At 40.2% G+C, this 14656-nt stretch overlaps 1 protein-coding gene across 1 annotated transcript; it reads left to right on the top strand.

The window, feature by feature from the left end:
* The first annotated feature begins 2406 nt into the window (after window positions 1-2406).
* LOC127122913 (uncharacterized) lies at window positions 2407-3405 on the top strand. The gene is made up of 2 exons (XM_051053186.1): window positions 2407-3012; window positions 3097-3405. The coding sequence occupies exons 1-2, from the start codon at window positions 2407-2409 to the stop codon at window positions 3403-3405; spliced, it is 915 nt and encodes a 304-aa protein (XP_050909143.1).
* The last annotated feature ends 11251 nt before the right edge of the window (window positions 3406-14656 follow it).

The following is a 14656-nucleotide window of genomic DNA, read 5'->3' as shown; positions in this document are numbered from 1 at the left end:
TCCAATCACCTTATTTTCAGCCCTAGAGCGCTGAACTACGAAAGCTCTGATTTGCTTATTGCACTATAAGGATACGTAGGCAAGAGAACCAATTTTCTTCGCGAGCTATCTTATTTATCAATCTACCTTCTCTATCCCATCAATCATTCTCCATTCATGCTATCAATACCATATTTTTTAGATCAATCATACTTCTCCTTGGACTCCTTGTCTATCATTTTATGACATCCTAATGACAATCCATCTCATCAATCAAGAGTTGTTTGGCCCTTAACCCAAACACTTGATTCAGTCGTTCTTTTTGGCTTTACCTTATAGTGGTAGCCTGCTAGTCCACGTATTGGTGAATGCTTACTTTGCTCTTCGATTAAGAGTCTATCCTTCTCTTGGATCCAAGATACTATTCTCATTTAATCTCGAATTGTTGATGCCCTAGCAAGTGATACACTCTCCCTTACACTCCAGTACTACAATCCTTCCTTGAAGATGTGTTTGTCGTGTGAGTCCCCGTTGCTTAGACAAATCTCTCTCGCTCTCTCTCTCTATTCTCGTAGTTCTGAACTACGATTGCTTTGACTTTCTCATTGCACGATGAGAATACATAGGCACGTGGATGCGAATCCTTGGCGAGCATACTTCTAGTTATTCCTCCTTCGCCTTAGGGCATCATCCATATCTTTCACAATTCCTTATCTACCTTCAATCATAAATCATTCACCCGGTGACATATCTGTCTCTTTGACATCGAAATACACTTTCCTTGGAATTCCATACACACCCTTTTAGGATGCCTAACGAATATTCCGCATTTCTACCTAGAGTTGTTTGGCCCTTAACCCGAACACTTAATTCCTTCTTTTTAGATAAATACCCTATAGTGGCGGCCTGCTAGTCCACATAGTGGTTAAAGTTGTTTCCCTCTATGGTAGAAATCTCATTTCTCTTATGGACTCCAATACACTTTCACCTTTCGATTTCAAACAATACTTCTTCAGTCACTTATCACCAGATACTCTATTTTGTGACTTCGATCACTTCATTTCGTTCATCTCCATAATACATTCATATTCTACCTTCATTCATTCCATGTGACATACTTATCCTTTGAGCCAAATACATTATACCTTTGTGCTCCATCTTGCACCTCCTTGTAAACCAAGAGTTGTTTCGCCCTTAACCCAAACACCTAATTCCTCTTTTTTGGTCGTTCTAGTACAGTGATATAGCACTGTAGGCCCTCACATGTTGGTTCATACCTTTTTACTCTTGGGTTCACGTCTTTTCCCCTTTTGTTTGAGCTCAGACAACATTATCCTTGGGTTCAGACCATACTTCTATAACACTTCTTTTCATCTCCCGCCTCTACTTCCTTGAACTATAAAGCTATGAATTCCTCATTGCACTATGAGGATACGTAGGCATGAGGGCCTTAATCCTTACTGAGCATGTTATCTATTTCTTTTCGTTTTCCCATTATTTTGCGAGTAATCTTAGATAGCACACCTAGTCGAGCGAGAACTATCAAAACGGTTTCCTTGGAGCACCATGGATGTTTGGGGTGCTAATACCTTCCCCTTGCATAATCGACTTCCTTACCCAGTATATCTCTTTTCCCCGGGTTTTATCGATGTTTTCCCTTCCCTTTGGGGATAAATAAAGTTTGATGGTAACTCTGTTGTATGTTCGAGCGTGCGATACGTTCGGGTATATTTCTGCTAGCTTTAGCTGGCGACTCTGCTGGGGAGACTTCGCTACTTGGAGTGCTTCCTAGTCGCTAAAAGGAGTCGAGTCTAGTTTAGGTTGTCCCCTATCTAGTTTTAGGTGCTTATCTTTATAGATTTACTTGCTTTATTTATCGCATTTCTTATTCACTTTATATTATGGATATATTTGTTGTGTTGTTGTTGGGATGGGTTAGACGACATGAGAGGAAAGCTCTGTAACCTAGCTTTGTATACACATAGGTTAAACTCGTGGATAGTTGTGTACGCCTGTGTTTCGCGCGTTAGGTTGTCACGAGAGCCACACCCAGACTAGATTCACTTGGAAGTACTTTTGTCCTATGAGTATTCACTACGACAGGGGTATTTCCATTCTGGGTCGATGACTCTGGGAGACCTTCTAGGGACCATCTTGGAGCATAGCCCACACCTGTGAGAGAGATATGGCTTTTTCTTGCAGGAAACCATAGACTCTACCTACCTTAATACTCATGTTACAATGAACCTTTGAACTTGCAACATGTGGCACTTAAAGATTGTTCAGAACATACCAGAGTTTTGAATCAATGTGACTTATATCATCTCATCATTACATTATCATTCATCATGACCAAATTTTTGCATATGCATGTCTTTTCCAGGAATCCAAGAGTCCAGTTTGTTTACCAAGTATTCAAAGCGAAGCATGAACCCCGAGAGGAAGAATATCCACAATTACAAGTTTGTGAAACCTCAGTTGGCTGTATTGAGAGGACTTGGGGCACGTTTAGATCTGGGACACAAAGATGACTTCAAGGAGGCTTATGGTAACCTTTTGGTCATTTTGAACACTGAAGTCAACATCACTGTTGTGCACACTCGGATGCAATTCTATGATCCTCTACTGAGATGCTTTACTTTCCAAGATTACCAGTTGGCGCCTACATTTGAAGAGTACTCACATATTCTGGGTATTAGGATCAAGAACCAAGTGCCCTACATTCACACTAAGGAACTTCCTAAATATCAAGACCTTGTTGAAGCTTTACACATAGGAAAGAAGGAAGTAGAACTGAACTTGAAGCCTAAGGGTGGAATTCATGGCTTCACCTTTAAGTTTCTAGTGGACAAAGATATTGACTTTGCCGAAGCTAGGAGTTGGACGACCTTCAACACCAATCTAGATTTACTTATCTATGGGATTGTTTTGTTTCCGAATATGGAGGAATTCGTAGACCTGGCTGCTATTCATATCTTCCTGACTCAAAATCTTATTCCTACTCTTCTCGCTGATACTTACTACTCCATCCATGTGAGGACTTAGAAGAAGAAAGATACTATTGTCTTCTATACCCCTTTGCTGTATAGATGGTTTATTTTGCATCTACCCAACAAGGGCCCTTTTGTTGAGAACAAAGACAACTTGAAGTGGTCCCAGCGGATCATGTCCTTGAAAGCCAAAGACATTTCTTGGTATTCTCGAGTTTACGATGGTGTCAAGCTCATCCTCAACTATGGGGATTTTCCTAATGTACCTCTTCTTAGTACAAAAGTAGGAATCAACTACAACCCGAGGTTAGCACTATGGCAATTGGGATACCCTATGGTGGGAAAACCTGATCTCAAGAGTGTAGAAGGTTTTGTCTTATATGAAGGGGTCGAAGAGCCAGAATTGATCAAGAAATTGTCAAGGTTTGAGGAGTGACTTTTCCTAAAGGAAGAGCAGAGATGGGTAAGAAGAATTGCATCGCCAAGGAAGCTTCCACCAGTTGGGTCAAAGACAGAGTCAGTGAGATTTTGATGTCATTCCCGCCCGAACTGTCCATGAATGTCAAGCCTTTTGAACCAGAGAACCATCCAAATTTTAAAGTTGATGAATTGAAGAAGGTTATCAAGACCCTAGTGAAAGAGAATGCTGATCTCAAATCTAGACTTGGTAAGATCCCTTTGGAGAAAGAAACCTTGAAGTTCAATCTGAATCAGAAGAGAGATAGAGTTCATCAGGCATATGATAAGGTGCAGACAGAGGTATTCAAAAGACTCAAAGTGGGTGACACACTCAAAGGGACTTATTTCAGTTTGACAGCCAAAAAGAAGCAGTTAGTTGAAGCTCAACACCAAGCCAGCAAAGCAGAACTTGAACACATGGAACAAACCAAGAAACTCCAAAGTCTGCTAGAAACCTGCAAGAAAGAGTTGAAGGATGAGAAAAGCCGCACCAAGCAGCTAGAAGTCACCCTTCGCCAGAATCAGTACGAGCTAATCAAAGACTAGAAGAGATTCATGAGCTAAAAGAGCAATCACATAAGAATCTGGAAGATGCCAACACACAGGTAGACAAGCATCCTGAAGATCTCTCCAACCGAGAGAAGATAGTTGTGAAAAACGTTCCAAGCAAACTAGATCACGAATTGCCACCTGAAGGGAGTGCGATATTGGGGAAGTGAGGCGCATGCCTGTCCCTAAAATCTCATACTTATTATGAAGAACTGTTATCAAAATGCATCTAGTTGTTGCTCTTTAAGTTTGACTTATAATTCACTAAGTTGAGGCCTGATAGGACCAATGTGATACTCTTGTAGCCCGATGGAAAGTTCCTTGACATGTACTTGTATTCCGATATTGATTAGAAGAGTTTCTCGGTTATTGGCTTCATAAACTGTCTCTCTTTATGATTTGTATTTGCTTGTGTTAAATGAAAAAACTCGCGGATTCCCTTGAACTGTTTTCCTTTACAAAAAATAAACGAATGAAAAATAAATGTACATATCAATCTTTTTGCATACATACATGCATCCACACATTTATTTGTCAAAATCCGCCAGAAAACAAAATGGTAACACTCGCCGTTTTTCCGCAGCAACAACGACGACTCGTCATCAATACTACACTCGCTCCAACAAGTCAAAGATCATGGCCGAATACGAAATCGACAACGCTGTTGTTCGCGAGTCCCTTGCCCAGGTGCAAGGCGAAATGAACCTCTTCAGGGGGAACATGGAGACTATTCTTGAGATTCCCCAATCTCAGAGGACCCCTGCCTCTACTGCTGCCAACATCACCCATGCTGCTGGGGTGACCATTCCTACTGATGTTGATGGCACTACCGTCGAGACTCCGGCAGAAACTATGGTGCCGAACCATGGATACCGTCAGATGGTCCCTGTTGATTCTGCTAGGCTTATTGCTGCCTATCCATGGGGAATGCCCCCACACTTAGCTGCCAGTCTCACCCATTGAGGGGCTTTCTTCCCTCATCCAGCTCCCTCTACTGCTATTGCTGTCGGAAACACTGGTTTCCCGTGGGGTCTCCCCAATGTCCAAACTACTCTAATTGATGCTGCCAATCCAGAGAACAACCAAGGTCAGGTTCCTAAAGACACTCCTGACGCTAAAGATGACTACCGAGGCATGCGCCTCCATTTTCAGATTCCCACTCAAACTTCTCAAGCTGCAAGCGCCGATCAGTTCTCGGCCATCCCACTTGGTTATCCTAGGGAAACCTCCATGCCCATGCTGACATACCCTGGACTCCAACATGTGCAGACATGGGCACCTCAGTCCCCAAATGCTCAGGATGGAGGGCAATACCCTCAGACAATTCATGTTGCTCAAACCGTGTGTCGCATTACGCGAAAAACCGGTGGGAAAACAAAACAACAGAGCCGCCACCGTGCGTTATTTATCCCAAAAGAGGGAAAGGAAACGCTCGAAGTAAACCTGGAAAAGACATGATCTCACGACCAAAGAGAAATGGGATCGGGAGTCGGTTATGCGAAGGGAAGGTATTAGCACCCCTACGCATCTGTCGTACTCGACGGGATCCACGCACAAAAAGAAGGATAAAAGGTTGCTAAAAACTGCTCACAAACATCAAACACAGGCTGAAAGAGACACAGGAAAGACAAAAGAAACTAACTCGGCAAGATATCGCATCCTGGGCCTACGTAGTCTATCAGGCATAGACATCAGAGTCGACGTAGTTCGGAACAGGGGGAAAACGTGCTCGCTAGGACGTCGCATCCTATGCATACGTATCTTCTCGGACTAAAGAAGAATGAGAGCACTCGTAGCTCAGCTAACGCACGCCAAACAAAACAACATAGGAAATCGACTGCCAATCGCTGGGCTTACGTCAAACTCCACACAAACAGGTAAACATGGAAACCGAATGCCAATCGCTGGACATACATCAGACTCCGAACCAACAAACACACACATGAAACCAAATGCCAATCGCTGGACTTACATCGGACTCCAAGCACACAACAAGAGGATACGGAATACCAATCGCTGGTCTTACATCCATCTCTTGACACACACAAGAAACAACACAACAAGGCGCCCGGAGAGATCAGCTCATCTCCTGCCTACGTACCTCATCTGGTATGACGATCAGGGCGACGTAGTTCCCCTACGCAGGGACAAAGGACTAGCCTAACCAGATACAAAGGGAGACACAAACTACTAGGGAGACTACGACTCAAGCCTAGATGTTATCATGCATATCATCCCTAAGTTAAGGTTGCTATCTAACTTGCACAGGGAGCAAGCTATCCTAAACAGCACAACAGTCATACAGAAGCGCAAAGCAAGCACACACACTATATACAAATAGAGGGGCTCAAACAAGGCTACGCTTTAGTCAAGGGGTCATGTCAACCTCGACAAACAAGCCACTGTAACAGGGTGATGTTAGCTCTTAACCCTAACATTGAGAGTTAGGGTGAAGCAGATGAAATGGGAAGTGAGGGGTGTGCCTCACAGCTCTTATCCCTGGCCTGGGAGAGCTTCAGACAATTGAAAGTGTGGGAGTTCAGAAAGTTGGAACTCTTCTATCCACATGACTGACACAACAAAGATCTTGGGCTATTATCCACAATGCATCAACACAAGGTGTGTGAGCAAAGTGGATGACTCACTGATTAGCAGGAGATGGACTACACATCTCTTGTATCTGCCAATGCCTCTTCACTTAGGAGGTCTTTGATATGTACAGGGGACAAAGATAAACAAACACAAGCATTGCCTCTTAAGGAGGACTTCAGACAGGTGCCTGCCCAAGTAACAGGACAGGTCTTCCAGACTACATGAAGTTAGAGAAGTTATACCTCAATGCTTAAGCTATCAAGCAAAGCAAAAGCAATTTCACAAAGGAACTATAGCAACTAAGGTACCTGAAAACAATCCAACATAATCAGTACACAACTCAAAAAAGGAAACAGACAATTACAAGTCAACAGTCAACTGTACATAAACAGACAGACAAGCATCAATGCACAAAGGTGCAAGCCACAAGGCCTAGGCTTAAGTCTCAAAGCCTACAAAACAAACTCAAGATTAGTCATCAACAAGCAATGGATCAACTCCAAATGATTGAACATCATCAAGCATGGCAATTGTGCTTCTTATCCTGAAACAAAGCTCAAATGTGAGAGGCAAACCACTAGGACAAGGCCTAGGGTCAAAGAGGGAGTAATAATCCAAAAAAGAAAATGAAAATTGACAAAAATCAAGCTTAATCAATTAGGAACAATGTCCAAGTGGTCTCATATCAATAGCATTAACCAATTTCATTTTACAAAGCACATAAGGCAAATCATGCAAGTTCAAAGCTCATTGAAGCAAACAGAATGAACCAATCCACATCAACTCAAAAATGATTCAATAAATCTCAAGAAAAATCATGGCTAAACAGCACACATCACATAATCATCAACCAAAATTCAAGGCATTTGGACAATTTTAATTATGGCAAATAAATTCCATAAGTCAAGGTAAGAACAAACAAGCTCAATTAGGGCACAAATAGATGCATCAACTTCACACAACCATAAAACATAATCGACACATGATAAATGCATACAATCAAAGCCACAATAAACTTCAAAGTGTCTAGAATACATGTGCAAAATTCCAAGTCCATAGGATAAACATCCACCATTTCACAAATCATCTAAGTTCATGACTCTCAAAAAGTCCACAAATGGTCAAACAGAAAGGAAAATCTCAAACAAATCCAAATTGAATCCAAAAATTCCATAAAAATTCACAAGAAATCCTAACATCCAGAAGTACCATCATACAAAAAATCAGATTAATTGGCATTGAATTGGCATGGAAAGTAAAATCCACAAGTTGAGTAAGCAATGGTGTGACACACATTGTCACACCTCCATTAACCACAGCATATCTCCATAACCAAAAATGAGAAAAATGCAAACTCTATACCAAAAAAAACCTAAAGGTCTCTAGTTTAAGCATACAAAGTTTCAGAGTCATTGGAGCAAAACTCAACATTTCACAATCAAAATGGCAAGGCATGTCAAGAAAACACATGTATGAGCAATCCCTAAGCAAATATTAAATCCATGCGTGCACAATTTCTGGAAAAATCACCATAAAATTCTAGAGATCATGAGGAACATCATGCAAAAAATCCCAGCTCAATTAGATTAATAATCATGGAGATATGATTTTTCTAAGTGAGTGAAAAAATAAAAACCACATGGAATGGCATACATGAACATGGAGGAAATAATGGAAATAAAATGCAAGGCCAATGTGGAAACCAACATCAGCCAGATTCGAACCGTGTTACAATTTGAAACTGAGCGCTACTTAAGTGAAACTCTGCGTTTCACTTTAGTCTACATGGCAATTAGAAGCGCGCTACACCAATCATTCAGCCAAGTCATGCACACGTGGTCCAATACATGGCGGTTAACCTCAAAACACATGCAGAATGGCGCGCACAAGATCAAATTCACTTCTGGGAACGAAAACCCTAGATCTTCATCCATGTTCATCAACATTCATACACTCAAGAACACTTATGCGCAGAAATTAACAAAACATATACCATCGGAATCCTCTTCTAATGTACATCACTAATCTAAGATCAATTCAACCTAATTCTCCATAACAAGTCTGGATCGAGCAAAAGAAATTTCACATGTCAATCTTAGATTCCACATAACTTTCTCATTTCTTGATGAAAATACACGAGATAAAGCTCAGCACACTCAGGAATTCAAGATCTACAACATGTATATCCTAATTTCAACAATTACAAGATTCGAATCCTAACCTTCAACGAGATGCAGAACTGAAATCAGTGTTTTCAAGCTTGGTAAGGCGCAAACAGAAGCTCCTCGAGGCTTAGGTAGATGAGTGGATGAAGGAATATTGTCCTTGATGATGCTCAAATTCTCAACTGCCATTGATGATGCCACTTGTAACAGTTCCAGAATCTGCTCGAAATTCTCTTGATCCTGCTTCAATCCAGCTCAAAAATGCTTGTGGATGATGGAACAATCAAAGACCAGGCAAGGTTTGTGAAGAAAATAGAAGAAAAGTTGAGAGAATTCAATGGAGAAAATTGTGCAAAAATCTAGATCTGAAAAATTATGAACTGTTCATTGTTGTTTCTGTTATGATTATACTATATATATGGTGGACTAATGAAGTTACTAATCACAATTAACCAAATGCAATTAGATTAAGTGAAATGCAAGTGTTATGGCAAATTGGAAATTCACCCTCATGTGCATGAAAAGGATGTAACAGTGCACGAATTCTGTGCCAAATCCACATGAAATGCTGTTTTGAAGCCAAGGCAAGTGCAAAAATATGAAAACAATGCACCAAGTTTCAAATGTAGTTTTCCCTCCAAAATTCAAATCAAAAGGCCAAAATTTTATAATGGAAATGCATGGTTTTTGATGCATGTTTTGGATAGCTCATGTCAAAACAAGAATGTTGCAAAAAATCCCACTTCATTTGGCCTTGTGGTGTGAAAGTTATCCCCTTTTGAACTTCAAATTTGCTTGACAATGATTGATCCATAACTTGCCAACCATACATGAGAAATTCAAGTTCTTGGACTTTTTGGAAAGGTGAGAGCAATATATTCAACTTTCATGTTGGACAAAAATTCATTTGAAGCTTGCTTGATGATGTAAACTTGAGGAGAAAACCTTTCCATTTTTGGCAGTTTGAAATTACAGGTCACTTACTATTTTTGGAAACTTTTCATCTGACCTCAAATTCTTCATTGTTGATATTTGTAATGTCAAATGAGACTTGTATGGACATGAATGACGCCTCTCTAGCCATCTCCCACCTTCAAATCCATGATTAAATGCACAGTTGAATTTGGTTGACTTTCTGGGGTTTCAGATGAATTTCAACTTGACTGTTGAGCTTTGATCATCCAATCTTTGGCCAAACCACTTCAAAATGATCCCTAGATTATATGAACTCAATGAACCAACCCTTGGGCTTTGCTTCAATAGAAATTGCACTTGCTTGCTTGCACAACTGGATCTCCTGACCAGTCTTGATTGATGAACTGATGACTTGCACTTGGGCAATGGACAATGCAATGCTATGCAGTGGACAATGCTAATGTTAATGACCTAAACATGAAAATGAATATACAAAATGGTAGGTGCAAATTTGAGGTGCTACACCGTGCCACCAGGTTTCTCTTACCTACCTCAGATGTGGTTCGCCCCAAACATTCCTGCACCAATTTCTCCAGAAACTTCTGGATCAGCCAGTCAGGTCGCTCCTCCCGCTGCTGATCCGGCCAGACCTGCGGATTACCAGCTATTGGACGATAGAATCGGGGCCATCGAGGGTTTCTCCGCCTTCGGTATAGACGCTTGAGGCTTCTGCTTGGTCCCGAACATGGTACTACCACAGAAATTCAAGGTGGCTGACCTTCCGAAGTACAAGGGCCTCAGTTATCCACGTAGTCACATCACCATGTACTGTCAGAAAATGGCCTCATACATTGATAATGACAACCTCTTGATCCATTGCTTCCAAGATAGCCTATCCGGGGCTTTCTTGGATTGGTACATGGGTTTAGAGCGCTCAAAGATCTGGTCATGGAGGGATCTCTCAGAGGCATTCTTGAAACAATACAAGTACAACCTTGACATGGCCCCGACAAGGCTTCAACTATATAATCAGTCTGAAAGATCTAATGAAACCTTCAAGGAATATGCTCAATGTTGGCGCGAGATGGCGTCTAGATTCCGGCCAACATTATCTGACAACGAATTAGTGGATATCTTCATGGGTACACTGTAATGGTTGTATTTTGAGAAGATGATTGGTAGTTTGTCAACAAGTTTTATTGATATGGTAACCATTGGGGTACGTGTTGAGAGTGGGCTGAAATCAGGGAAAATCACAGACAGGATCGCACATCAGACAACCAACAAGAGGCCGCATGGGGGCTTCGCTAAAAAGAAGGAGGTGAAGAAAACACTGTGATGGTAAATGCTCTCCCCCGATATCAATTTCCGATTGCCCTTATGTCGTATTATCCATATTCATATGTCGCCACAACTCAATATCAGCAACCTCCATTCCAGTACCAACCGCAGAAAGGTAATCAACAACCAACACCCGCTCAGAAAAATCTGAACCAACAATATAACCGTCATAACAGAGGACAAAATCGAGGTCAGAGCAACATAGGCAATTTTGGCAATCGTCCCCAGCTTGATGAGATCCCAGTACCGTATACAGACTTAGTGCAGTATCTAATCCAAGTGGGGGCTATTGTACCAAGAGAACTTCAGGCAGCCTCTCCTCCCTTTAATCGCAGTCACAACCCTAATGCCACATGCACTTTCCACGCAGGGTATATAGGGCATTCCACCGAAGATTGTTGGGCTCTCAAAAAGAGGATCCAAGAGTTAATTGATCAAGAGATTTTATCTTTCTCTGAAGAAAAACCTGATGTAAAGACTAATCCCTTGCCAAACTACAATGGCATAGAAGTCAATGTTGTGATCGAAGAGGAGGCTACCGAATCTATACTAAGGGTCGAAGAGGTGAAGACTCTGATGTCCGTTGTGTTATAGAGGCTTGAACAGTTTGGGTTTCTAGAAGGTGTACATGACGATTGCACAGTATGTGAGTTTGATCTGGACAATTGCGACCAGCTGAGGGGTTGTGTGCAAGAACTAATGGATAAATGGTTAATACAATTCTCAAAGTATCAAGCAGCAGAAGAGGTGGCAGTAATCGAGCCAATAACAATTATGGACAAAAAGAAGAAGGTTAAAGCTCCTCCCAAGAGGATTCATCCAATTCATTTTCGTGTTCTCACTCTATTCCCGTATCAGAATACTAAGGTAGTGCATTGGAATTATGAGACTACAACGTATTTGGGAGGAAAAGAAATTCAGATTCCTGACACAAAAATCGTCAACATTGCTGGAATGGGAGGCATGACTCGAAGTGGCCGAGTATTCGCTCCTAAATACACTCCTAGGGTGTCTCCAGCACCCACAGTCATTCCGCCTAAGGAGAGGGTCCTTCCTACTCTGACTCTGCAGGCAGGGGCAACTGTACCTGCCACTCCGAACGTGACGACTGTTCCAGTTTTGACTAAAGTTATTGACAATAAATCCGTAGAATCTGAAACATCTAAGGGTAAATGGTCGATGGTTGAGAAAGAGCAGATTGAAGATCACAATAAGAGTATCAATTTTAAGGAAAGCCAAGAATTCCTCAAATTGATCAAGAAAAGTGATTTCAAGATTGTTAACTAGTTGAATCAGACCCCCTCCAAAATCTCAACATTGTCTTTGCTGTTGATTTTTGAAGCTCATCGCAAAGAATTGCTAAAAGTTCAAAATGCCGCTCACATGATGCAAGATATCACAATCGATCAATTTGACGACGTGGTTGCCAATATCACCGCAATTAGGTATCTGGGATTTAATGAAGTAGAGCTACCTCTCGAGGGAAACACCCATAACAAAGCACTACACATTTCGGTCACATGTGTAGTGGGGTATTCGTTACCATTAGAGATATTGACTAAATCTAAGGTAAACCATACAAGTCGAGTCGCCACCGCACTTCTATTTATCCAAAGGAATGGTTAGAAATCGAACAAAAACCTAAAAGTTTTATCGAATAAAAAACTAGTAAAAATGTCAGAGATCTGGGTAAGGGGGTTGGTTATGCAATGGTAAGGTTTTAAGCACCCAAAACATCCTAGGTACTCCTAGGGAGCCCTTTTCATACTTGGTTTAAGGTTGGTATTATGTGAAAATTTGTTTGTGAAAACATGATTGAAGAGATGAGAAGAGAATATACAAGTTTATTTACATTTTGTGTTTGGATGGATAAACCCATTGCCTATGTACCACCTTAAAAAAGATTAGGATCAAAACCTCGTAGTTCAAGGTAAAAAATCTCAAAAATGAGTTGGTGATTTGATTGGTCCAAAAGCCTTAAGGTCTTTTGTTATCAAAGGGAGAAAACTCAACCCAAAACCACAAATCCACCATGTGAGGATAACTTCAACATGATAGTGAGGGGTTAACCCTATAATAAGCATGGAAGACTCATTGTCCATCACTAAGGATATAGGTGAGTATTACATCTACCTCAAGGATAACTCAAACCTAATAGCTAAAGGTTATGAAAATTTTGATTAAGGAAGTGGCCATTGAAACCATAAAAAGACATTTGAATGGGTTATATTTACCAATGAAAAGTATTTACAAAATATGGTCAAAGTTGATTTAAAGATTCAATTCAAAATAAGTGTTATGAAAAGAAAAGTTGAAAATCAAAAGCATAAGGCTTAGGTTTCTAATGTTCGAAAAGAAGTGTTAAATGTTTGCACAAAAGTTTTTGGCTTGGGTTAGAGTGGAGGGAAGAAGAAGAATGGCTAAGGTCCTAATCATACAAGAGATGAGGGATAAGAAACAAAACCACAAATGGAGTTCCTTTCTTGAGATCATATTGATGATCCAAGTAGCTCTCATCCTTTGGAATATGCAAGCAAAATAATAGTAAGCTCAAGAAACAATCAAACAAGCCTCTTAAGAGATCCTCAATGTATCTTGTATCTTTCACTTTGGATGAACATGGCAATGGTTCTTCAATTTGAGCTCTCATAGGATTCCCTAGCACAAGAGCACACACATCAAAAGTTTTATGAAGCAAATCAAGAATGGACAAGAGTGATTCTAGAGGTTTGGTCCTTCTAATCCATCTTAAACATTAAGGTCATTTTTTACTCCATTTTGCATAGGGTATTGTCCTAGAAACTAAGTCCATTTGTCCATTTCTTTGCATTTGGCCCACAACAATCAAAACAAAACACAAGCACAATAATATATACAATTATGTGCTCAAGTTTGCAAAAGGCAAATTGCATAAACATAAACATGTGCTCAAGTGAGCAAAGGGGAAACGCAAATGAATAATATGTACAAGAATAGGAAATTGCATAAATGTAAAGAGCAAGAATTAAATGTTAATGGTCAATGGTTAGTGTTAGTAGTTAGTGTGCCATAAGGCAAATTTAGCGCTATGTTAAGCAATCGTAATTGGACTTATGTAGAAGTCACAACTATCCGAGAAATGAATCAAACTCCAACACAAGTTAGAGATTTTAATTATTGAATCAAACTCCAACAACTTGCCATGCCAAAAAGATTATGAGAAATGATCTTGTATTGATTTAGGTCCTTTGCATGATTTAGAAAGCAATCTATCATTAATGCAAAGCCATTCACTTGATCATTTGATCAGGATGAATTAGATTTGAATCAAGGAAGATTAAACCTCCCTAATCAATGCTAAACATCAACCTTTAACTCATTGATCAAAAAGAAGAAAAGAAGAAAAAGAAGAAGAAGAAGAAGAAGAAGAAATAGAAATGAAGAAATAAAGTGCATTAAATGAAATGGAATGTACCAATCAACAAATGTGACCAAAGATAGGGAAGATCAAGGTCAAACAATAGGAAACAGAAGCAAAATGAAGATTGGAAGTCAAGAAATAAACAAAATATTTTTGGCATTTTTAATAATTAAAATAAAACTTGAATTAAAATATTAAAGAAAGGTCAAACTTCAAACTCACTTCAAATCAACTTTGAAAAGTCCAAGTGAATTATCCCAAGTTCA

The sequence above is a fragment of the Lathyrus oleraceus genome, chromosome 2, assembly GCF_024323335.1.
Source record: "Lathyrus oleraceus cultivar Zhongwan6 chromosome 2, CAAS_Psat_ZW6_1.0, whole genome shotgun sequence".
In the NCBI taxonomy this organism is placed as follows: domain Eukaryota; kingdom Viridiplantae; phylum Streptophyta; class Magnoliopsida; order Fabales; family Fabaceae; genus Lathyrus; species Lathyrus oleraceus.
The sequence above is the reverse complement of the archived record's forward strand: the minus strand, read 5'-3'. Positions and strand labels throughout refer to the sequence as shown.